General features: G+C 47.4%; 1 protein-coding gene across 12 annotated transcripts; it reads left to right on the top strand.

The window, feature by feature from the left end:
• The first annotated feature begins 2,155 nt into the window (after positions 1–2,155).
• TEAD2 (TEA domain transcription factor 2) lies at positions 2,156–25,119 on the top strand. 12 transcript variants are annotated; one of them, XM_083707959.1, is made up of 12 exons: positions 2,156–2,308; positions 11,075–11,284; positions 12,255–12,319; positions 12,461–12,523; positions 15,327–15,452; positions 16,203–16,261; positions 16,429–16,490; positions 16,584–16,717; positions 18,941–19,111; positions 20,321–20,383; positions 22,199–22,354; positions 23,033–25,119. In XM_083707959.1, the coding sequence occupies exons 2-12, from the start codon at positions 11,137–11,139 to the stop codon at positions 23,144–23,146; spliced, it is 1,161 nt and encodes a 386-aa protein (XP_083564085.1). In that variant the 5' UTR covers positions 2,156–2,308; positions 11,075–11,136; the 3' UTR covers positions 23,147–25,119. The 12 variants fall into 12 exon arrangements, with proteins under 12 accessions (XP_083564085.1, XP_083564084.1, XP_083564078.1 ...); XM_083707958.1 differs by having other exon boundaries at positions 2,160–2,450; XM_083707954.1 differs by having other exon boundaries at positions 2,170–2,450; positions 20,321–20,476.
• Positions 25,120–25,412: the final 293 nt, after the last annotated feature.

Genomic DNA, 25,412 nt, shown 5'->3' on the forward strand with positions numbered 1-25,412 from the left:
GGAGCAGCACAGGAAGACCGTCCTGAAACCATTTTGAATCCCAAAATGACCAAATGTTTTCTCTGCAAGGAGGGAGGGGGTGAGGGAACCTTCCCATTGTCTCAGGAATTGGGAAATCACCATCTCAAAGGAATGGCCAGACCAATTATCAGATTACCTGGCAGACAGGAAAAACCACAACATTCAAATTTCTGTTGTAGACCACCTTTTCTGTGATGTACCATAGGTATGATGTTTGTGGGGGGTGGTCTTGGGTTACACCCCTTCTGTGATGTATGCATGATGTATGGAGGGGTGCTCTTGAGCTCCAGGGCAGGGAATTTAAAATGTCTATATAAGGACAGGCACACCTTTGTTCTGGGTCCTCCTCCTTTCCTGCGTGTGAGGGGAGCACCCGGTTGCAACAGCTTTAATAAAGATCAGGTTTATTAGTTGCTTTGCTTCTCAATATTCTTTGGTTGGCCTCTGTTATTTTCTCCTACCAATAGGGAACCCACGTAAGGACTCTATACAGGCTCTTGGATACCCCATAAGGGGAAAAGGTCTGATTTTGTTTACAACATGGTCTATGTCAGATTCTAGATGGAATCGGGGCTACTCATGCATGCAAGTTCTTTGTTCCACATGACATCAAAAACACAAACCTACCCACTCCCCATTTAACCCAAATTTCTGCTTACCACATAAAATATGGTAAGTAAAAAATTACAGCGTCTATTTTACCTCTGCAAAAACTGCTAGCCAGTCATGTGTGTGGTGACTGGAGAGACTGCATATTTCACTGCCACACTCCTTAATTCTGCTTGTTCCTCACCTGAGCACAACCTAGCCATTTTGTTTCAGATGGTCTTGAGGTGAAATTGCTGGGACTTCCAACCCTGGGAACATTGGCAACTGTCTTGAATGTTTTCCACTTTTGAATAATCTTTCTCACTGTAGAATGATGGACTTAAAATTGGTTGGAGGTGGCCTTATAACCCATCCCAGTTTCATGAGCAACAACAATTGCTTCTTTAAGAGCATTGCTGATGTGTTTCCTCCTTGGCATTGCGCTACAACACACCCGAATGCCCCAGGCCAGCAAATTGAAACTTCAGCTTTTATAGAGATGGGCACATTTGCTCATGATCAATTAAGCAGAGGCATTTGATTAGCTGCTACTTAGCTTCTTAATTTCTATAGAAGCAGTAAGGGCGTATTTAGTTTTTCTCCATTTTGGCTTTATTTCTGTTAAATAAATCATGGCACGGTGCAATATGTCATGTGCTGTTGTCCATCTGAGGTTGTATTTACAGTGGTACCTCGGGTTAAGTACTTAATTCGTTCCAGAGGTCCATACTTAACCTGAAACTGTTCTTAACCTGAAGCACCACTTTACCTAATGGGGCCTCCTGCTGCTGCCGCGCAGCCGGAGCACGATTTCTGTTCTCATCCTGAAGCAAAGTTCTTAACCTGAAGCACTATTTCTGGGTTAGTGGAGTCTGTAACCTGAAGTGTATTTAACCCGAGGTACCACTATACCTAATTTTCAGATCTGCTAAGGAAAGATGATTTCCTCATAGCCAGCTGCTTCTGTCTGGCTTTTGGTACCTGCTAGTCAGATACCTCTGGGAAGCCCACAAGGAGGCCTTGAAAACAAACGCAAGCCCTTTGCTGTGGCTTCCTGCGCTCTGGTCTTCCCACGACTTGCTGCCTCTGAAGCAATTTAGAGCTAATTTATCCTCCACGAGTCAAAACAAAAAAAATTCCTTCCAGTAGCACCTTAAACACGAAAGCTCATACCAAGAACTAACTTAGTTGGTCTTTAAGGTGCTACTGGAAGGAATTTGTTTTGTTTTGACTATGGCAGACCAACACGGCTACCTATCTGTAACTTATCCTCCACGAATTTGCTTTAGAATGTAAACGAGTGGCGCTGCCCGCATCTTGAGGAAGTTAACTTGTGCGTCGTTCCTTGTTTTGCAACATTATCGTCCGGTCCCCTAAGAAAGGTATCGCGCGCCCTTTCCTGGTCCCGTTTCCTGCTTGGCGGGGTGTGTGCGTGTGTTTTTGTGTGTGTGCGTGGCCTGTGTGAACACGGAACTCCGCCCCTTCCAGCCCTCGGCTCCTCCCCTCGTGGAACTGACTCACTGCTGCTAATTTAATTCCTCTGCTCATTCCAAGGATTCCAGAGGAAAACTGTCACCTTTCCAAAATACCACGCAGGCCTGTTGCTCCTCTGCGCGCACCACCACGCTGCTCTTCTTCCCATTTCCAATCCCAAGAAGTGGGCAGGAACCTCCTGGATGAGTCAAAATTAACCCTAGCGGTGAAGAGCTTTTATTCTCTTTTTTCACGCCCCCTCCCCCCCCTTAAAGCAAAGTTCAGGGAAAGTTTCTCCTTTACGTTCTCCCCCCCCCCCCCGCCGTCACTAGCGCGCACAAAACCGGCCTCTTGGGTATCTTCTGAAAGTAAGTAATATTTCCTCCCCTCCTCCCAATCGTTCGTTCTGTTTAATTTCCTACTTGGGAGCAAGCCCTGACAAGGAAGATTTCGATTTAAACGTGCATTTGGTGGTGAGTTGTGATTTAGCTTTTGACTTTGGTTTGCAGGGAGGATAAACGTTGCTTGCAACTTTTCTTCTTTTGTGGGAAAAGTCGACCACCACTTTAATTTTAATTTAAAGAAGTGGAAGACTGGAAGCGTGAGGGTTTCTGTATGCATACATAAATATATTGTGGTTTTAATTTATTTTATGTATAGGTACTGATATATAAGTACTGAAATATATATATTTGTCATTGGATTGCTTGGGACTATGTTTTAAAAAGATCTTTATAATATCCAGTAATTTGTGTGAATTTCACGCTGTATTCTTTAATTTTGCACGTAAGTAGTAAGAGGTTGCCGCCGTTAACCCTCTTAATATATATAAACGTTTTTGAATGTGAAATCTCGAAGCAGAGAGATGGGAGGGAGTACCACACCTTTTTTAATGGCTTGATTGTGTGCCTGTGAGTTTCTCTTTGTCTGAGTAAAGGACAGGGGCTATAACTTTTTGTCTGAAAGCCAAGAGTTCATGAGGTTCCTTGCAGGGGGCAATTGTGTGATTCGGTGTCGTTTTGATAGCGAGTTTCAATGGAGGGCGGAGATGGGTTTGTTCCAAATTTTATTTTGTTAAGCTTGATTCTCCACTTGGAAGAGATGTAGTGCGTGTTTGTGTTTTAACTTTCCCCATCTCCTCTCTCCCTCACAATGTCAGCCATTAAGGGAGGGCAGTCTTTATCTTACCTGATCTATACATTCCCCACTGCCCCAAGGGGTCAACAAACACTTCCAGGAATCCTCTGCCCATTTACTTCTAAGCCACACACAATGGGAATTACTTCTGAGTAAACATGGGGGGGGGGGGAGTACCCTCCTTCAAAGATATCTGTGAGTGTGTGAGTGATGATTCAGAGACTTCTGAGCAAGGAGAACCCTCTTTTTAAAAATCAAAATGTAGAAATTCTGATTTGTGGGCTGCCTGATTAGTGTTGTTAGGAAATACCTGAGCCCACACAGGCCAAAACAAGGCTCATTTTTGAAATGTTATGTGAAAGGGAAAAGTTCAAACATATGTCACGCCTACTGTGTTGTGGATGGCCAAGATCTGAAATATAGAAGTGTCATCTGGCAATCCTGGTTCTAAGGCAATGGTGATCCAACTTCAGGCTTGAAGGATCTACTTCATTTTTTACTGCAACCCTGAGATCCCTCAACCAGAGCCAGATGCAAAATGGTGGTTCGGGAATTGGAGCCAGTTCTCTTCTGCGGCCTGTGAGTGGGAGAACCAGCTTACAATAAGATTCCCTTGTCCAAAACTCTGGAAATCTGTTGCTGGTTCACACTTAAGGCAGCTTCTGAATAAGAGTCCTCAGTGGATTGTAACAATAAGCATTCAAGCTGTCTAGCAAAACTATACAGTACAAAGACTGGGGCAACCACAATACACTCAGGTTAATGTATGATCTACTGTCAATTATACAAATAGCTAATGGTAGTAGAGTTGCAGGGGGTAATTTTAGAACTGGGACTTATTAGACCTTGTAGATAGAAATGTGTGCTACTTTTGTGAATGTGTCAGCAGCCCCTTTCACATTTGGGGGTTCTCTGCCCATTCATCCGAGCAGGAATCCTGGCCTTCTCCCCCCAAAGTCCTGCCCTGGTGGCATTACTGAAAAGTAGAGATGCCATCTGCCTGCCCTTTATTTTAGGTGCTTAAATTCCCTCTTAGCTCCCACCCCACCTTATCAAAGGCCCTTTGCTGGAGTCAGGAAAAAGTTTTTGGATGGATAGCCGTCATCTCCCTGAGTTTCTCAAATTCAAGCCCAAAGCATCTTTGAATATTTTTTAAAAACAGACTTTTCCAACGCTAGCCCTGCGCAGTGTAGTAGTCCCAACCGAAACTAATGGAAATGATTAACTTGGGGCTCATTATTTTCAGCTGGGTTGATCCTGAGTAGAACTTGGTTAAAATTACAACCCTGTGTCTCCAAAGGTTGTCTTATTTCTGGCTGGTTTTCTCAGGAACAGGTAACACTGGGGGAGTTTTGTTAAGCCGTAAGGAAAATTTCCAGTCTGCCTGTCTTGCATGTATTGGTGGCGTTGCGATTGAATGTTCTGTGTGCCACATCTAGTGAGCAGGTGTGTTGGCGCTGAAACTGTTGTATGCTTCATGTTGTGGCTTTTGCAACTGCAGCGCCTGCAAGCAAGGATGGGCCAGTAAATGTGTGTGTGTGAGGGGGGGGCAGTTTGGATACAGCAGTTTCCATTTGCACAAGACCTTGATGTGACTTGTTCCAAAAACAAACATGACCTTTCACATGGGTGCATGCGTTTCTCAAATTACAGGATGAGGTTGGGGCCCATTGCTGCTTTGTGGAGGGCAGCTTGCTTTTCTTAACTTCCATGCAACTTTTTTTCTTTTCCTTTGTACACGAAAACTTGTGGAAAGCAAATCAAAACGCTGCATTTGAGGCATTTTGGAGCTGTGTATTTGTAGCCACCTGTGACTGATCCTTTTGTCTGTGTCTGCTGCAAACTCTGCAGAACTGTTAAGCTTTTGGAATGGGGAGTCTAGATCCCACCTTTGTCTTTTGAAATTTTACTCCATTTTGCAGGCTCTACACAGGATCAAAATTATCTTAGCATTTCCTCAGTTCGTGGCATACAAAGGCATTGAATGAGACCTACCCTCCAGTTTGGCTTGTTCTCAAAATGGAGTCTTCATAAACTACTCCTTTTTAAAAAAGAAAACTTCAGCCCCATCAACAATTGCTGGAGCTCTTTCTCCGTGCATCATATTCCTTTTGTTTATTTTAGCTTTATTTGAGTTTACCACTTGCATTAAGAGCCTTCCAAAATAACTGCAGGGTCTGTTGGAAAAATGGTTTTTATTAGAAAGGTATATAGATAGTAAAATGTGTAGCTCAATCGTATGCTTACTCCCAGGTAAGATTTGAACCATGTCATCTAATCCTAAACCAGTAAAAGGTAAAGGACCCCTGGATGGTTACCAGTAAGTCTAGTCAAAGGCGACTATGGGGTTGCAGCACTCATCTCACTTTTAGGCTGAGGGAGCCGGCATTTGTCCACAGACAGCTTTCCGGGTCATGTGGCCAGCATGACTAAACCGCTTCTGGCACAACGGGACACTGCAATGAGTGCCAGAGCCACAGAAATGTCATTTACCTTCCTGCCGCAGCGGTACCTATTTATTTACTTGCGCTTGCTTGCTTTCGAACTGCTAGGTTGGCAGGAGCTGGAACAGAGCAATGGAAGCTTGCCCTGTCGCGGGGATTCGAACCAGCAAGTCCAAGAGGCTCGGTGGTTTAGACCACAGCGCCACCCGCATCCCTAAACCAGTGTGGTGCAGTGGCTTCAGCTGTTTTGCAAGACAACTGTCATCAGCTCCAGGTTGGGGAAGACTGAGTTGGACTAGGACCAGGGAGGCCCAGATTCACATATCTATCTTGTCAGGAACCATGCAAGCTGACCTGGGCCAACTACTACCTCTCAGCCTAACCTACCTCACAGGGTTGTTCAGAAGATAAAAGAAAGTCTGGAAAGAACCATGTATGCTAGCTGGCTGAGTAGCTTGGAGGAAGCGTGGGATATGAAATATATAATTTACTCAGAAATAGCTGGAGTTCATGGGATTTACTCCCATCTGATATAAATTGTAGCTGTAGTTTATCAAGCATAGGCTCCATTTTTTAATACCTTTAATTCCAGTAGCGCAGAGTCAAAAGAGCATAATTTTGCTGTGGAACGTGGTGAAAAGAAACAAAGGCTGCTAGAAAATGCTAAGAGAAAAAATGTACTCGAATACTGAAAATAGACACTCCGTACACTGATTTGTATAGTTACTTTTCACTTAAGAGCTAGAGTTCCCCTTAAACTACAGTTCCTAGGAAGCTGTATGCTTAAAATGTGTTTTGAATGTATGTCTGCCTGCCTGCCGCTACCTATGTTTAGCAATTTGTGGCCCCTTGACAGCCCAAAAGGGGAGAGAGAACCAACTCTTTCATAGTATACAAAAGCTCTTCTGTCTGCTTGAATGAAGGCAACTTTTTTTTTCCTTTTTGCCATAGACAAGTGGCTATTACAAGTCTCTCAGAGCTGTTTATAAACAGAGTTTATATATCAAGCACTTAGTTCTTCCTCAGTAAATAACACTTTCAAGCAGTTAATCTTTCTTTCGGATTTGTGCAATGCAATATGGATACCCTCTTCTTTCCTTTGTTCCATACTTGTGTGGAGATATGCCAGAGCAAGTGGGGGTATCAACTAAATGTCAGCTCAAAATGTCTGCCTAATGTCTGAGGCGAGATGCTTCAGTTTGGATTGTCCAGATGACAATATTCTTCATTGTATACTCATATTGGTTTATGCGGAGATGGTACTTGTGCGCAACTGTTATAGGCGTCCTTCCTCCCTCTGTCTGAATTATCCGTTCAATGTTTGTCCTTCTTTCGAACCTTTGTTTTGTTGCCAAAGAACATCCAATTGCCTTTCTTTCCGATGATTCTACGGCTCAGCTTTCCCAAAACTAGGCTGCACTCTGAAAATCACTTAAGTAGTATAAGTGGTTTCGAGATTGCAGCAGTACAGGAAATCCAGTTGGGTGGGACAACCCAACCCCCCCCCTCCCGGAAGAGGAGACTTGAAGGAAGCTGTTCCCTCTGGATTTGTTGTGGATGGGAAGTTTGTCAGGCGAGGAGCCTAGTTCCCTCCCCATCTCACCCCGCCCCTTCGCCACTTAAAAATCAGAGGAAAACCTCGGTACAAAAGCAAAAAAAAAACACCAAAATCAGTTGTTCTGACTTCCACAACGCATGTCCTTGGCCTGGTTCTGAGGAAGTTTGTGGTTGTGATTAATCTCACGCCAGGGAAGTGCCTTTCTTCGTAAAAAGTTTTATCCGTCTGGGAAGGTTGCAGCTGTTGGGAGCCTTCTGGCGGCAGCGGTGGTGGTGGTGCAGGGTTAGCAAAGGAAATAAAGGCCCACAATCCTAAAAGGCAGGGTGGGGGGAATCTGATCACAGATTAAAGAGCCAGTCCCCTTCCTGTCTTTTAAAGCAAGACGTAATCCATGCTGGAAGGCCTCTTTGTTTTGCTGCTGATTGTGCTCCCAGGGGTCACTTGTACTGGTGTAACCAGCAAAGAACCGGGTTTCCACTTGACAGGGAACAGTGAGGGGCGGGGGGGACAGGAGAGGCCTACACCTTTTCGTTCTTTCTTTCCCCGTTCAATCTGGTTTCTCTGGAGGAGACTTAATTGGCCTATGCTGGACTTTCCACTCAGACAACGACAACAACCCAGTTTTTGCTCTTTACATTTCAACCCTGCTTGCCTCTCCAATCCAGTACAAATTTCTCACTCCCACCAACACCAGCGGTGGCTAAAGGCTTTCAGGGTCTACAGTAGACCTAAGGTCTACTGACTGGCCACGCCTCCCCAAAATGAAGCAAACCTTGCTATTAACAACTGTCAATTAGATCCCCCCCCCCCCCATGGAGAAACATGCTGTTTTCTTCAGCACCCTTGAGAGGTTTGCCACTTTGGTTCCATTTGTTTTATTTGTCAGTGGTGCTGCTTTCCCCCAGGTTGCTGTGTCCGTATGACACCCCCACCCCATATAGATATTGATGCCAAAGGCCAATCCACCCACCTCAATACTATCACATTGTTGGCATCTTGTCAGTCTCAAGGGACAATGGAGTGCGCCTCCAGGGGTAACCTCAAACTGCTGCATTAGCCGCACTGAAGTAATATCCCCTTAGGGCATGCCTGAGCAGTGTGTATGGAGGTCCTGCGCTGCCTAGACAAGACCCCCCTTGCTTGGACTCGCCGATGTTGTCCAAAGGAAAGCAGAGCAATATTTTTGGCGTTGGGTTGGCTGCAGGAGATGCTGGAAGGAGGCGTTCAAGGCGCCATCCAACCATCTTTGGGACTCAATTCCAGATTTGTGTAGGGTTTACACCTTAGCCGGTACTCAGCACCTTTCTCCCCAACCAGGGAAATGGTTCTTTAGCCTTCCCTTCCTCTGCCATGAATAGAAACAATTCACAAAATACATTTAAAGCGCTCTCTCTCTCTCTCTCTCTCTCTATATATATATATATACACACACCTTAATTTTTTTATTACATGACTTCCCCTAGAGAATTCTGGCAGCTGCAGCTTGTTGAGAGTGCGGAGAAGAGACCCCTATTCCCCTCCCAGAGCTATCATTCCCAGAGTGGTTTTAACAGTCAATCCCTCTTCCCAAAGAACTCTGGAAGATAGTAGCTCTACAAGGGAAATAAGCAACTATTCCTCCTAACTATTCCTCCTAACAACTCTCTGCACCTTAACAAACTATAGTTCCCTAGTAGATCTGGTGGCTGAGCAGTGGTGAGGCCTAGGCAGATCAGGCCTCTTAAGAAACTTCTATCTTAGATCTACTGCTCTGTTAGTTTTCAATAGGTAGGCCTGCTGTCTACCTACGGGTGAAACTGGCACCCAGATAACATCTTTCCACTGCCCACAGAAACCCTGTCCTGTGCCTGGCCTCCCTTCACCTCCTCCAGACCTTAATTAATTGCACTGCTGCTATGATCAGCTTCACAGCCCTCTCCTCACTGCGTTTCACTAAAAACAGCAACTCCCCCAAAACCAGGTTAACAACATGGGACTGCACTTCAGGGTTGCCGTACATTACCTCTTTACTTCCTCCAGAAAAATGGGCATAAGAACAGTACTTGGCAGGGCAGGCGTAACCCACAATCTCGGCCATAGTCCTTTCCCCTGCAATATGGGTCTATTATGCTATACCATGTTCACAAATTGAGAAGAAAATCACTCCCCCCCCCCATATGAAATAAGTCCTTAGGGCATGAGTGCCTGACTTCCTGCTAATTTTTAATTGACATACTTCTGCCTAATCACAGCTACACTAAATCCAACATACTTGAACTTTCTATTGGGCAGCAGTGAAGGAGCAGTCAAGGTGTCACAAACCAATAGTCAATAATGATAATGGGAGTTTCATTCTAGCCTCTGACTCAATGGCTTGAACCGCTTTCCTAAATGTCAGACATTTAGGTGGGATTTCACTCACAGGCTGCAAACATTGAAAAGTAGGAGAAGGCTTGTTCCCCATGAAACAAATTGAGAATTGGGGGCTGCACGTTTTTGCCTGAGATCTTGGGTTCTACAGAAGCTAGAAAAAGAAAAAAAAGTTGGAAATCTGTGAGCATCTGCTGGTGTCGAAACTCTTCCTTGTCACAGCTAAAACTTGAGATCATGGTCCTTAGCCTTGCTGTCTCACTTAAATACTCTTTAAATACAGGGTAGTTGTATCAGCAGCTATTACTCATTGCTAAATTGAACCTCTGCTATTAGAGGTAATATACCTCTGTTTACGAGAGACAGAGATCAAAGAGCGGGGGATTTTTGTTCCTTTGTGCTCTAGTTATAAGTTTATCGGGGGCATCTGATAGCCACTGCTGCTGAGACAATGCTGGACAACAAATATTATTTGCCTTGCTGCTTCTAATCAGTTCTCCGGTCAGCATAGGAATGGGCAACTTAAACGATAGAAGTACAGTGGTACCTCGGGTTACATACACTTCAGGTTACAGACTCCGCTAACCCAGAAATAGTACCTCGGGTTAAGAACTTTGCTTCAGGATGAGAACAGAAATTGTGTGGCGGCAGCGGGAGGCCCCATTAGCTAAAGTGGTGCTTCAGGTTAAGAACGGTTTCAGGTTAAGAACAGACCTCCGGAACGAATTAAGTACTTAACCCGAGGTACCACTGTATATAGGGCATATCCCAGTGTCATTTTAGGGCCTGGGAGACACGGGATCAAATCCCTACTTGGGCATGGAGCTCACTGAGTGATGTTGGACCAGTCACTGCCTCTCTCAGACTAACCTACCTCACAGGGTTGCTGTGGGGATTAAATGAGGAAGGGGGAGAACCATGTACAGCACCTTGAGCTCCTTGGGATAGGAAGGCAATAAATAAATATGCAGAAGGTGCCAGGTTCAGTCCTCTGCATAGAATTGTAGCACTGGAAGAGGAACCACAGGGTCATCTAGTCCAACCCCCTACAGTCTTTTGCCCAGCGTGGATCTTGAACCCACAATTTAGAGTCTCATGCTGTACCATCTGAGCTATCCCAGGTAGGCTGGGAATGTCCTCTGTCTGAAATCCTAGAGAATATTATCTACCTAGTGTAAATAATTACGCTAAATGGACCAATAGCCTGACTTGGGAAGGTGGCTTCCAATGCCCTTCAGATATTATTGAGAACCCCCAGCTCCCATCATCCATAACCATTGGGCATGCTGGCTAGGACTAGGGGGAGTTAGGATTCCAGGAGCCACAGGTTCCCCACCCTTGGTCTAGGACTAACTATATGACACCAAGCTTTCCACAGGTAAAAACAACCAAATGGGAAGGAAGGGAAAATGGAGGTGAGCTGTTGCCCATCTTCTGTCAGTTAGGAAACTTTCCGCTCCTCCATCCCTCAGATCTGATTGCCGCCTGTTCTGCTTTCTTTCAGGTAACCCTTCTGACACCATAGAGCCTGGCAGCTGGGGCGAGGGGGCCAGCCCCTCTGGGGAGATGGGGGAGGCTGGGGAGAAGGGTCTGGACAACGATGCAGAAGGGGTCTGGAGCCCTGATATTGAGCAGAGTTTCCAGGAGGCCCTGGCCATCTACCCACCCTGTGGGAGGCGGAAGATCATTCTTTCGGATGAGGGGAAGATGTACGGTAGGTGGGACTTAACTTTGACACATTAGACCGGTTGCTCTTGTCCTTGGTTCTCTTTGGGGATCGTCCTGCAAGCCATAATATATGATGAGTAGCAATGGGCTTAGAATATGTGAGGTAAAAAAAGAAGAAGACGTTTTTCTAGCTCCCTGAAGAAATGGAAGTAGCTGAGAAGGTGGCCACTGATGGTGCTGTGTTCCTGCGGTACACCGCTAGCAGTGCCTTTTCCCTTCCAGCTCTGAGAGGGGGAAAGAGGTGGTCCTCACATGCAGTCTCCATGGTACTGTGCCACAGATGCTGTGCAGAAGGCTCTCTTTAGGGACAGAAAAGAAACAAAAGAGCCACAGCAGGGCCAGGAAGAGAAATGAGGGAGCTACATGCTCCGTTGTAAACAGAGGCCCTACAATGTGCCACGCTAGACCTATAATGACAGGGCCTCACCTGGAGGCAGTTCTTACTCTCCATAGGCGAGTGGCTAATGACAGTTCAATTTTCAGTTATACAATTTGTACCATCCCTTTCTTTTAAGGAACTTCTGCATCAATATCCTGCATTTGGACAAGTCACTCTCTCTTAGCCTGACCCACCTCACAGGGTTGTTGTGAAGATAAAACCACAGAAAGCACCCTGGGGTCTTTAGAGGCAGTGTGGGGTGTACTTTTGGTGATGGGGGACAACCGTGTGCAAGGTCTGCTGGAGGAGGGGTCAGGTTTGCATCCGCCCACCTTTTTTAAACGTCTGCAGTGGGCGTGACTGACAGTCCAGATGATTCAGAAGTTAGCAGGGTTGTGTCTCTGAGCACGTGCAGAGTTGGGGAGACTGCAACCTCAGCATGCTTTGACCTGCCCCATGTGGCAGCTTATCACTGTTGTCAGCAGCATGGTCAAGAGAGGCGGGGGAATGCCACCTCTGTATATGGTGCTCAAGTTGGATGGGTTGTTTTCCTGATTTCTTGCCTCTTCTCTCTCAGGCCGCAATGAACTCATTGCCCGCTACATTAAACTGAGGACAGGCAAAACACGGACAAGGAAACAGGTAAACGTGATGGGCTTGACATGAAGCCTAAGACTGCAGGAAATAAATCCGAGGTGTGTGGGGAGAATGAGGCCTGGTGAGATCTCCTCCTTTCTCTCCACAGAGTTTCCTGCTAAGTCTCTCCCCCAACTCCTTCCACAGGTCTCCAGTCATATCCAGGTTTTGGCCCGGCGGAAAACCCGTGAGATTCAGGCCAAGCTCAAGGTGAGTCCCTTCCCTGCATTCCCTGAAATGTTTATGACAAGCTTGCACCTCTGGATTCCCTACCTTTCCTGCTGAAGGAGTAATAGTAAGGGGGGTACATATTTTACACCCCCCCAAAGTCCCATAATGCTTTGCTGGTACTTGGGACAAGCTCTAAGTTTGAGGGAAATTATTGGGAAAGTGCCATCAATCAACCCCCTCCCCGTCTCTGAGGGAATTGTTTTTTATTATTATGTGTTCCGTTTATTACCCATCATTCACCATCCACATTAAAAACAGCTAAAACAAATCACAGTCACTGGAATAGGGTGGTTCCTGAAAACACATCTCTCAGGTGTCAAAGGTGGCAACTACAGTGGTATCTTGGTTTTTAAACAGCTTAGTTCACGAACAACTTGGAATTTGAACGCCGCAAACCCAGAAGTAGGTGTTCCGGTTTGTGAACTTTTTTCAGAATCAGAACTGTTCCGTTTTGAGTGTTACACTTCCTTTTTCAGTGCCACACTTTCGTTTTGAGTGCCCCTGCTCCTGTTTGCACATGAATAGGAGCGGGATGGGGCAGCTCAGCTGGGGACTGGAAAGCCTCCGCTTCCCAGCTGAGAGATCCCCGCCCCACTCCTGCTTGCATGGGAGTAGAAGCTGGATTGGGGCTGTTGACCTGGAGAGGTGCAGGCTCCATCACACTTTTCCATTGAGGGGTATATGGCTGTGTTCCCCTCAATAGAGAAGTTTAAAGGAACATCATGTGCCAATGGAGAGACAGCCCAACAGCTGCCTCAGCAGTGGTTTAGGGGCTCTCAGATGCAGCTGCCGGGCTGCCTCCACCTTTGCCACCCCAGCAACTATTCCGCCTGGCTGCCTTCAGGTGGTGCAGGGGCTCTGATGCTGAGGTGGAGCTCCTTTAAACCTCTTCCTTGGGGGGAGTGAGGCATGAATCCCTCAATGGAAAGTGTGACAGAGCCTACACTTCCCCAGCTGAGCAGGCCCATCCAGCTCCTACTCCCGTGCGAGCAGGAGCAGGGGCAGGGATCTCTTTGGAATGCTTTGGTTTTAGAATGGACTTCCGGAACGGATTAAGTTTGAAAACCAAGGTACCACTGTATAATGAAGGCTTCAGGCCTAGGGGCTGCTACAGGGGATGCCTTCTCTTGGGCTGCTACCACCCCATCCCAAACATCTGACAGCCCCCGCTGCTGACCTCAACATCTGAGGAAAGAAAGCACACTTTGGGATATTTAGGTCCTAAGCCATTTATGGCTTCAATGTGCGCGCCTTGAGTTTACCAGGTAACAGAAGTGGGACAAGCAGCTGTAGTGGCAAGCGAGAAGAGCTCTGCCCAGCTGCAGTGAGGTAGCTGCCATTTTAATTTCCCCAAAGCACTGTCACCTCCAAAGTAGCATTGTGCTGCATCTGCAGGGGGCTGGTTTTCTTTTAAGTTGCCTGCACCGGACCAAGCATGTTGTTTTCTTCAAAACTGTCGTCCTGTCCCACCTGTCCTGCTTGGAGCTGGGAGAGGAGCTCTGAGCAGCTGCAGCGAGCCAGGGGAGACATCCGTCTTAATCTCGGCCCTCCTACATCCCTGATGTAGGAGCGTTGCATTGGGCCCTGGGGAGGAATTAACAATGATGGCTCCCTAGCAGCTGCTCTGAGCGCCTCTCGACACGAGGCAGACAGAAAGGGGCCCAGTGGAGGCAGCTGCCCTGAGCAGGTGGGCCTGTTTTAAGGAAACCTCGCTGATCGATGCTAAGAGGAGCCCTGAAGGGCTTCAGCAAGTAAAAGGAGCCCACTTGAAACCCCCCCCCCCAATAGCCGTGATGCAGCACTGCTACCATGTCAGGGACACTGAAGGCGCAGTTAAAGGGACGCTTCATTGCTTCGGTCTATCAGCCGCCTTCTCAGTGCCAAACATCATGGTGGTTTAACAGCTCTTCCTGTCAGAAGCTCCTTCAATATTTAGTCAAAATCTCCTTGTAATTTGAAGCCATTGGTCTGAGTCCTACCCTCCAGGGCAGGAGAAAAGCTTGCTCCATCCTCCATGTGGCAACCATATAGGATATTTGAAGGTGGCTATCCTGTCTCTTCTCAGTCTCCACTTTGGTGGGCTACCAGTTCTCTCAACCTCTCTTTGTAATGGAGTCCAGTGCAGTGATTTCTAAGCACTTCTTCAGGGTGTGGTCTGAGCCTCAGCAACTGATGCAGCCCCCTTTCTGGAGTTAAGCAGGTGTGGGTCTGGCCAATGCCAATATATACCACCTTGAATTCCATAATGGAAGGGAAGGCAGCATGTAAATGATGGTAATTATACTATTGTTTGTAACTCAGTGGCTCACAAGGGGGCTAACCCCTAGGCACTCCAGGGTGAACACCTTATAACAGGGGTGTTTAACCAACTGTCCTTGAGGCACTACTGGCTTCCAGGTCCCATCAGCCCCAGCCAACATGGCCAATGGTCTGGCATGATGAGAGTTGTTCTCCAGTAGTGAGTGATCCCTTCATCACTGGCTTCCTCAATGAGAAGACAGGTGATGACTGATGGTTTTCCTATATGGCACCTTGTCCCCTACAAATGTCTCCTGTGGGGTGATAGCCCCAGAAGAAATTACAGTACCCCCACAGTCAAAGATATGTGTGTCATTATGCACCCCATAACCCCCTGAAACTTCCAGACCCTTCAGGGCTGATTTGCAGGCATTCCTCAGTAGAGAAATCAATGTGGAAAAAGAGGCCTTGAGGGTAGGATGTTTTGAGAACTCCTGCGCAAGGGAAACGGGCATTTGAAAACCAAGATTTGTCTCTCTTCAAGGACCAGGTAGCAAAGGACAAAGCGCTTCAGACTATGGCAGCCATGTCTTCTGCTCAACTCGTATCTGCCACAGTCCTCCAGGAAAAACTGGGCTTGTCTGAACCCCACTACCCACCCAGCACCACCGTAAGCATGTGGAAGAGGGGCTGTGAGGTGGGGTTTCTATGGGGCTGTAATGCTACGACAGGAATGGGGAACCTGTGGGCTTGAGGTGTTGTGGGACTACAGTTCCCATAATCCCTGGCAATTAGCCATGCCCACTGGGGCTGTTGAGAGCAATAGTTTAGCAAAACCTGCAAGCCCACAGGTTCCCGGTTCCTGTTCTCTTTCTGTATTAAGAACTTAGATTAAGGTTTCTGCCAGTTTAGCTCTCGACTCTCCCAAGGAATCTTGGGAATTGTAGTTTGGCGACGTTCAAAAGAATTCTCTGTGTTAGATTGTTAGCTCTTTCCTGGAAAGAGGAAATTATTATTAAATGGTGTTTAAGTTAAGAGTTCTTGCTGAATAAATGAAACCTCAGCTGACAGATCATATGTACAAGCTTTAGTCCATTATATTTGCATATGGGCAAAAACCATGTTTTGAAAGCAAGAAGCATGCTTCCTAAGTTTTTTAGATCAGATGACTTAGCAGACGTCATCACCACATTCTCCTCTTCCAAGATGCAGTCTTAGTTTTTATAAACACTTGTTTGTTTGTTTGTTTGTTTGTTTGTTTGTTTGTTTGTTTGTTTGTTTTTTAATAATCACTCTGCACTGAATTTGGTCAGTTAAACGGTTTTAAAATTTGATTTCATCAGTTCAGAGTAAACAGAATAAATGTTGCAGCCCTAACTTAAGTATGTAGTGCAGTTTTTAACTCTTCTGACTTTTCCAGTCCACAGAGTTCTTCCAGTTTTGGACAGGGGATGCAAGCCAATCCCGAGACACTCTAGAGTAAGTTGTTGTTGTTTTCAGTCATTGACACACACGCACTCCTGGGAGCAGCAATTTGTCTAGCATTTCTGCAACACACACGTCTGTGTGTGTATGTGTGTGTATTGCAATGCCCCCCTGTTGAAAAGCCGTATCTTGACTCTTCTCTTTCTCCCTCCTACGCTTAGCGTCAAGCCTATCCTCCAAGCGCCATACCCCATCCCAGTCCCAGCACCCACTGCTGTCCCAGGTAAGCCACTGTCTTCCTAAATCGCTTGCCCTCCTACGAGGTGGGGTGAGAGTGCGCCAGTCGGCCTCAGTGCCTTCTCCCTTGGCTCGGCAGGTTACCACATGCCCCCAGGGAGAGCCCCCCGCCTCCCCAGCGCTACCTCTTGGCAGAGAAGCCACATTGGTACGGAAACGCTTCGGCTGGTGGAGTTCACTGCGTTTGTGGAGCGGCAGGCAGAACAAGATGCGGTGAGATGTGCACCTATACTTAACACCATTCACACACTTGCGCCTCGTGCCAGCTGTCCCCATACATTGTCTTGAAAAGTTTGGGAGTTGGCCTGATGATGTAATCAGCCGTGTGTTGGAGATCTAGTTTCAAGACTCCACTCGGTGATGAGATGCTTAGCGGGTGGCCTTGGGCCAGTCACAGTCTTGCTGCCTAACCTGTCTCACAGGGTTATTTAGGAGGATAAAATAGGACAGCTCTGCTTATGATGCCCAGAGTTCCTTGGAGGAAGGGCAGGGCAGGGCTTGATAAACAGAAGTGGATGGAGGGACGAGTATAAGAAACTACAGTGGTACCTCGGGTTAAGTACTTAATTCGTTCCAGAGGTCCGTCCTTAACCTGAAACTGTTCTTAACCTGAAGCACCACTTTAGCTAATGGGGCCTCCTGCTGCTGCCACGCCGCTGGTGCCCGATTTCTGTTCTTATCCTGAAGCAAAGTTCTTAACCTGAAGCACTATTTCTGGGTTAGCAGAGTCTGTAACCTGAAGCGTATGTAACCTGAAGCATATGTAACCCGAGGTACCACTGTACATGCAGCAAGTGGAGAAGCTAAGCTTAAGATACCAGTACAGTTGTACCTTGGATCCCAAACGCCTTGCCAGTCAAACGTTTTGGCTCCTGAATGCCGCAAACCCGGAAGTGGACTACTGCAATGCGCTCTACGTGGGGCTACCTTTGAAGGTGACCCGGAAACTGCAACTAATCCAGAATGCGGCAGCTAGACTGGTGACTGGGAGTGGCCGCCAAGACCATATAACACCGGTCTTGAAAGACCTACATTGGCTCCCAGTACGTTTCTGAGCACAATTCAAAGTGTTGGTGCTGACCTTTAAAGCCCTAAACGGCCTCGGTCCAGTATATCTGAAGGAGCGTCTCCTCCCCCATCGTTCTGCCCGGACACTGAGGTCCAGCTCCGAGGGCCTTCTGGCGGTTCCCTCACTGCGAGAGGCCAAGTTACAGGGAACCAGGCAGAGGGCCTTCTCGGTAGTGGCACCCGCCCTGTGGAACGCCCTCCCATCAGATGTCAAAGCGATAAACATCTACCTGACATTCAGAAGACATCTGAAGGCAGCCCTGTTCAGGGACGTTTTTAATATGTGACATTTCAGTGTATCTTTTATCTTTGTTGGAAGCCGCCCAGAGTGGCTGGGGAAACCCAGCCAGATGGGCGGGGTACAAATAATAAATTATTATTATTATTATTATTATTATTATTATTATTATTATTAGTGAATGTTCTAGCTTGCGAACGTTATTTGGAACCCGAACGTCCTCTGCGGCTTCCGATTGGCTGCAGGAGATTCCTGCAGCCAATCGGAAGCCGCACCTTGGGTTCCAAACGTTTTGGAGGTCGAACGGACTTCCGGAATGGATTCCATTCAACTTCCGAGGTACCACTGTAAGCTGATATTCATCTCAAGATTAAATTTGGAGAGACGGAAATGTGGTGAAGTAGCTAAAAGTTTGACCTGTGTAGAGCAGGAAATTTGGGGTTCAGATCCCACCGTTGCCATGAACGTATCCTGCGAACAGGATACTGGACTAGGTGGGGCATTGGCCTGATCCTGAAGGCTCATTTTATTAGGTGACCTGGAGTAAGTTGCTGTCTCTCAGCCTCTGACCACAAGCCAGTGTGGTTTAGTGGTTAGGGTGTTTTATTAGAGTTGGTGCAATCCAGGTTCTAATCCCTAATTAGATGTGAAACTCGCTGGGTAATCTTGGGTTAGTCACTATCTCTCCATCTGACTTACCTCACAGGGTTATTGTGAGGATAAAATGAGGGGAGAGAACATTGTGTACTACCTTTAGCTCACTGGAGGGAAAAGCAGGATAAACGTGTCATACTTAAAAACAACAACAACCCAGCAATATCAGAATTTCACATATTGTATTCCTGCTTTACTGAGTTAATTGGGAGGATCACGGCAGTAACATTTGCATCTGATGAAGTAGTCCCTAGTCCACAAAAGCTTACACCATAATAAAATGTGTTAGTCCTTAGCTTAAGGTGCAGCAACAGACTAGCATGAGTACCATATTGAAAGCAGTTGTAAAGCACTTTTTAAAAAATGCTATTTGCATTCTAGCTTCTTTTGGCAAGCGATTCAGTAAATCAAAATTCGGGCAGCTGGTGACAGTCTGCATCATTCCATCTCTGACTTCCTCCCTTTCCTCCCGGCAGTGTAAGCAGCAACACCGCTTTGTGCATATCGACCCAACACCTGCCTCTGACTCCCCGCTGGAGACGGTGGACGTACGCCAAATCTACGACAAATTCCCTGAGCGGGGAGGTGGGCTGCGAGACCTGTATGACCAGGGGCCTCCTCATGCCTTCTTCTTGGTCAAGTTCTGGGTGAGAATCGCCCAGCTTCCCTCAATCCCCAACAAGCTAGGAAGGCAAAAGCTCATTTGCTGCATTATGTGTAGATATTTACCTGGCTATTTGCTGGGCCCGGTGGATTGCCTTGGTGGTTCAAAGCAGATAAAGCAGATTCTGGGTACATTCAGGCCAGATCTCCTAGAAAAGCTTGGCATGGCTCCATCACTGTTTGGGTGGAGGGGGCAAATGAGCCATTTTGAATACTGACCTAATGAGTACATTGTTGTTGCTTCAGCAGTGCACATTAGCCGCCTTCCAGCTTCAAATAGGATCTGGCGGGTCCCAGCCAGAAAAACTGTTGCAAGGGAGCTTTGGTCTCTGCTCCTAGCTAATTGAAAGCTGCTCTAACCATCTTTACAGCTACAGAAAAATGCCATTGAGCCTGTAATAAAATGTTGCAGTATAGGGTGCTCCTATTACCGTACCCGCCAGCCATGACCCCTCCCACATGGTTCCCACCACTCCAAACAACAGCCTGTCAGCATTCTGAAGCTACTGAGCATGCTCTGTCTTTGTTGCCATGTTTTTGGTGGATTTCCCCTCCGTGTAGGGTTTTTATTTCCTAAAGATGTTTCCTACTGTTGAAAACCTTGGAGGAGACGCAAGCCTTCCGAAGCCTTTCATTTGTGGCATGGCTGGTGTTATTTTGGCAGTGTCAGGATTGGCCCTTGGAGAACTTAGTTTGCTATTTGTGTGTAGAATAATGGCTATGCTTTTATATTGCTATAACGATGCACACAAAAGCCAGGTCCTCAAGCAAATAGAATTGCAATGGTTCACAGAAGTAATAATTGCATACAGGATATGCAAGGTTACTTGCAAACACCCCCCAAGGCCAACCCAAATGAATCATCATTTGGGTAAACTTTAGAACATTGTCTTATCCACCAAGGCCAGACCTCAGAAGATCACAAAAAGGGCAGGAAGGTGATCCCCACCCTCTATCCTCCTGGCCCCAGCAAGTGATGTTCAATGGCATATTACTTCTCTGCATGTGGGGTTTTTGTTTAGCTGCTGTGGCAAGTAGTTGTGGAATAGACATTCTTGTCCCCCCCCCCCCCCACTTATGAAGTACTACCTGAAATGTATGACATCCTGCTTTCTATATCAGTCGGGGCGGGGTGGAAAAAAAGAAAAGAAAGAAAACACTGCATTTCCCCCCCATTTCTCCTGTTACCATAGGCTGATCTGAGCTTTCCCCTCCTTGAAGAAGAACCAGGGGGCACAGGAGGGGCCTTCTATGGGGTGAGCAGCCGATACGAGGGCCCACGGGCTCTGACTCTCAGTTGCACCTCCAAGGTCTGCTCCTTTGGCAAACAGGTGGTGGAAAAACTGGAGGTGGGTGCGGGGGGGCAGGGGAGAGTTGGCAGGGGGATGACGGGACTTGGGGGAGGGGAGTGGATGGGGAGAGAAGAGGGGGTTGCCACACTGGCGGGTGGGGGTGCTAGAGGAACAGGGTTCGTTTACGCCTAAGGAGCTTCTGTGCAGCAGCTTGTGCAAAAGTAGCCACGTCGGCCACAATGAAAGTTGCCTTTTACCCACTGCGTACACACCACACCCATGAGGAATCCTGGGGAATGTAGTTCACCACACTGCCCAGCACTCTTGGCAAACCACAGTTCCCAGGATTCTTTGGGGGAAGCCATGTGCTTTAGAGGTGTGGTGTGCATGCAGCCTGTTTCTCTGTTTAGCCCATTGCTGCATGCTCTTATCTCTCCAGGATTTTGGGTGGGGGCAGAAGCATTGTTAGCGTGACCCAGGAGGCTTGAGCCTCAAATCTCCTGCCTTTCCCTCTCCGCCCCAAACTTAAACCCAAACCCTGCTTATAGGGCTGCTGGGACTACATTTGCATCTATGCATCTAAACTGGCATATGCAGATTTGTGTCAAGGGCCTGTGTTCTCATCCCTTCAAATACTGTATTTTTTGCTCTATAAGACTCACTTTTTCCCTCCTAAAAAGTAAGGGGAAATATGTGTGCGTCTTATGGAGCGAATGCAGGCTGCACAGCTATCCCAGAAGCCAGAACAGCAAGAGGGATTGCTGCTTTCACTGCACAGCAATCCCTCTTGCTGTTCTGGCTTCTGAGATTCAGAATATTTTTTTTCTTGTTTTCCTCCTCCAAAAACTAGGTTCGTCTTGTGGTCTGGTGCGTCTTATAGAGCGAAAAATACGGTATTTGCAGTGCCCCTGGGCAGGAATCTCTCAAGCCACCTGTTTCCTTATCCTTTTAACAGGCCATTGTGTGTGGGAGGTTGAATCTTCTGGCTTTTTGCGTGCAAAACACGTGTTCCGGCATTGAGCTGTTGTGCTTTCCCTTGCAGCCAATGTGGTGCCCCTCAGACATTGCTGGACATCTGCCCATGCTCATTGGCATAGGGCTGACTGGTCTTCAGAGTCCAAAAACATATTGAGGGCACCAAGTTGGCTGTTTCTGCTCCGGCAGAGATATGGGGAAGCTCTGGCTCTCCAGATGTTGGACCCCAACTCCCATCATCCCTGACCATTGGGCTAGGCTGGCTGGGGTTGATGGGAATTTGGCTCCAGCATCTTGAAGGCTGCAGGTCCTCCATCCTTCATCAGAAGCTTTCCTTCTGATGTGCTGGATGCAGGGAATCTGGTACCCCACTCACCCGATGGAGACCATTAAAAAAAGGGAGACCTGCAGCCTAATGCTGTGCATGTCTTAAACTATAGAAAGACCTGGAAGGTAGGAAGATCTGCAGGGTCAAGAGCAACTTGGCCTAGAATGTTTAAGAAGTTAAGTGTGTGCGAAGTTAAGTGTATCAGCTACTGGACATTGAGGAGTTAAGATTTGCATCCCACAAACAGATTTACAGTACTTGGAAGTTGGGGGGGGGGGGAACAGGCTTAATTTCAGTCGAGCACGTTTAAGTTTAGGAGTGTGAGTCTTGCTCCTTTTAGAAGGTTGTCCCTACAGTGGCGGAGGAAGAGAGGTGGTTTCTTCCTCCGGACAAAGGTGGTGTGCCTGTGTTAGGTTCTCTCTGTCTCTCATATGCCTGCTTTGACATTAACCACTCCCATCTCCCCAACTCTGCAGACAGCAGAGCCTCCCCACTGGGAAGATGGACGCTTTGTTTTCCAGCTGCAGCGCTCACCGCTGTGCGAGTACCTCATCAACTTCATCCGCAAACTGAGAACGCTGCCAGAAAAGCCGATGATGGACAGCGTGCTTGAAAACTTCACCATCCTGCAGGTATTTGGGGAAGGAAGCGAGGGACCATCTTGCGCTCTCTCTATCTCTCTGCCTTTCTTTCCTTCCCTGGGGGAGGAGAAGGCAGAATAGGGAGCCAAGCCAAAACTTGAATTCTCCATAAATCGAAACTCCAGTCCTTGACCGACCCGGAGTCAGTACAGTACAGGGCAACCTTTTAATTTCCCTCAGCTCTCCAGGGTGATGCATTGTGGGGAATCTAAATGGCACTTATAAAATCCTCCAGTGGCAAGTTCTAGCTTAGGAACATTCCTTCATGTAGGATAGCAAGGGCAGTGTGGCGTGATGCCTCTTCTAAGATTATGCTGGTTGTGCCTTGTGCATCCATGATGTAATAGTGTGCTGGTTGTAAACACAGGCATAACCGAACAGAGTAGAATTCAATTGACAGACTTAACGCTTCTTTTAATTGGGAAGCAACCCTTAATAAATGCTTGTGTTTTGCAATTTGTGAGTCAGCTGTAAGGCAGTGGAGACCTGGTACAGCACTAAGGGTGAGGGAAGGGAAGATGGCAGCACCTGCCAAATTTGTTATGGGGGCTGCAGCAAGCTCCCTGTGGGAGAGATTTAGAGAAATCTCATTAAGCTCCTAGATATGGGCAGGATTGTCCCCTTGCACTGCTGTGAAACTTGTCAGAATACGCTCCATCCCCTCCACAGGTTTTGCGGGATCAAGAAACTCAGGAGTTACTTTTATGTGTGGCCTTCGTGTTTGAAGTGTCTGCCAGCGAGCACGGGGCACAACACCACATCTACCGGCTGGGCCGGGAGTGATGAACAGCTTTTACCCCACCTCCATGCTCCAAAATGGGTCACTGCCTCACCCACCAGGAGGTCTACGGCCTGTCTGTGAACTGTGAATGGACTGCTATGACAACTGCTGAACCTTCTGTGATAATGGCTTTTTTGTCACCTGGCAACCACCGGCAAACCCAGCAACTGATTCTACCAATGGATATCCTCCTCTCTCCCTGATGGCCACAAAGTTAGGCCCGAGGCCCAAGCCCAGAAGCACTGCTGTTATTCAGTGGAGAAGCTCGCAGCCATGGCAACAGCATTGTCGAGCAGCAGTGCTTTCAGGGCAAGCTCCCCCCATCCTGTTCCCAGTCAAGCTGTGGGATAGCAGGAGTTAACCTCTACCATACATATGTCAGGGCAGACCTTGACCGAGAAACATCCCCCTCCGTGCGGCTGGGATTTCACACACTCCAGTGTCACACGTGGCATTTTCGAGGACGGTTGCTTTTAATAATCTGGCAGAAGTTTGATGTAACTTAACCTGTCTGTGTGAGAATTAGGAGTAAGGAGATCAACCTGTTTTGGGGTGGGCCACCACACCACCTCACCTCAGGTAGCGGGGTCCACATGATTATAGGCTCCTCCCCAGAAAAGCTAGTGTTCTGTGTGTGGGGTTTTGGGTATGGAGAAGCATTCAGTAAGGCGAGCCTGAGGTGACACAACCCTGAAAGCAGTATACATTTGATCCTGCAGGCTCTCTTTACATGTACTGCACCTAATCTGGTGTTGTTTTTAACCATGGGGGGGGGGGGAGTCCCGTTGTAGAATTTCGTGGGCCTTATCCCTGTCGCACTGGAGGTGGAGACATTCACCTTTCAGAGGCATATCACCTCACAAGAGATTCAAGGCTTTGTCTATACATGCAGCAGAATGAGGAGGTAGAACGGCTGCAGTGGGGCCAACACTACAGACTACATGCAGGCGATTCAATTCATTATTATTCCTAGGTGTAAACTCCCTTGAAGAACACCAGCAAACCCAGGGAGAAAAGTTCGCCTGCAGGCCTCTGCCTGCAGTGCTTGCTTTCTGCTAGCAAGAGTTTTATGTAGGCCGGCACCCAAAAAGAAGGTTCAGCGGGCCGGTCTTTGAGCTGAAAATAACCGTTCCTTTCAACAGGAGTGCAGAACCTTTCTTTCCTGTTGGAGGCCAGCATAGCCTCAGCACCCATTGTTTGGGGACTGCCTTCTAGTGGTGGGTGGGGGCACCCCATTTCACCCCTTCCTTGCCACTGCCATGAATTTGGCCAAAGGCTCCCCCTCCTTGGGGAAGGCTATAGCACAGGAGGAGAACCCTTGCTTCGCATGCAGAAAATCCCAGGTTCAACCCCACTATCTCTAGGTAAGGCAGGAAGAGACCTTTGTGGAACCCAGGTGAGCCACTGCCAGCCCATGCAGATGATAATTAGGGTCAGACTTTGCCTACGGCAGCTTTCTCTGCTGCCGCCCTGTAGCTGCAAATGGAGAAGTAACATGTTTATTCCACAGCTTTGTTCTGCTGGCTGTTTAGACCCAGCCTCTGATGGAGCGAAGTGTAAGAACAAGCCAAGCTTTACTTAAAAGTGTGGGGTGTACGCGACACATTTGGACTTTATGTACAGTGCTACCTCAGTTTACGCAGTTTACGAACTTAATCCGTTCCAGAAGTTCGTACTTAAACCAAAACCGTTCTTAAACAGAGGCGCACTTTCCCTAATGAGACCTCCCGCCGCCGGTGCCCTTCCACCATTGATTCCGTTCTTCGACTGAGGTAAAGTTATCAAACCAAGACACTGTTTCTGGTTTTGTGGAGTTTGTAAACCAAATCGTTCTTAAACCGAGGTACCGCTGTACTTTCTTCGTATACAGTCCTTTTCCCTTGCCCCTTTGCCATTCACAAGGTTGCAGCGGTCTCTAGCTTTGGTGGGAAAGGGGGCAAATTATGTGATCTTGCATAAAGTTTATTTTGACATAGTATGGAGGTCTGAGTGATTTTTCGTTTCCCCTTCATTCTCACTCGAGAGGCCTGTAGGTTTGCAGCTTTTGCTGTGGGGTTGACTGCTTTGGAGGGCAGGGTGGAAGGGTTCATTAGCAGACGGGTTGGAGCAGGATTAACCCTTTCTTGGGTTTTGTACTTGGGGGTGGTGCTGTGGTCTAAATCACTGAGCCTCTTGGGCTTGCCGACGAGGGGAGCTCCCATTGCTCTGTCCCAGCTCCTGCCAACCTAGCAGTTCGAAAGCACACTAGTGCAAGTAGATAAATAGGTA

This window comes from Podarcis gaigeae (genome assembly GCF_964106915.1).
Source record: "Podarcis gaigeae genome assembly, chromosome: 13".
Classification (NCBI taxonomy): domain Eukaryota; kingdom Metazoa; phylum Chordata; class Lepidosauria; order Squamata; family Lacertidae; genus Podarcis; species Podarcis gaigeae.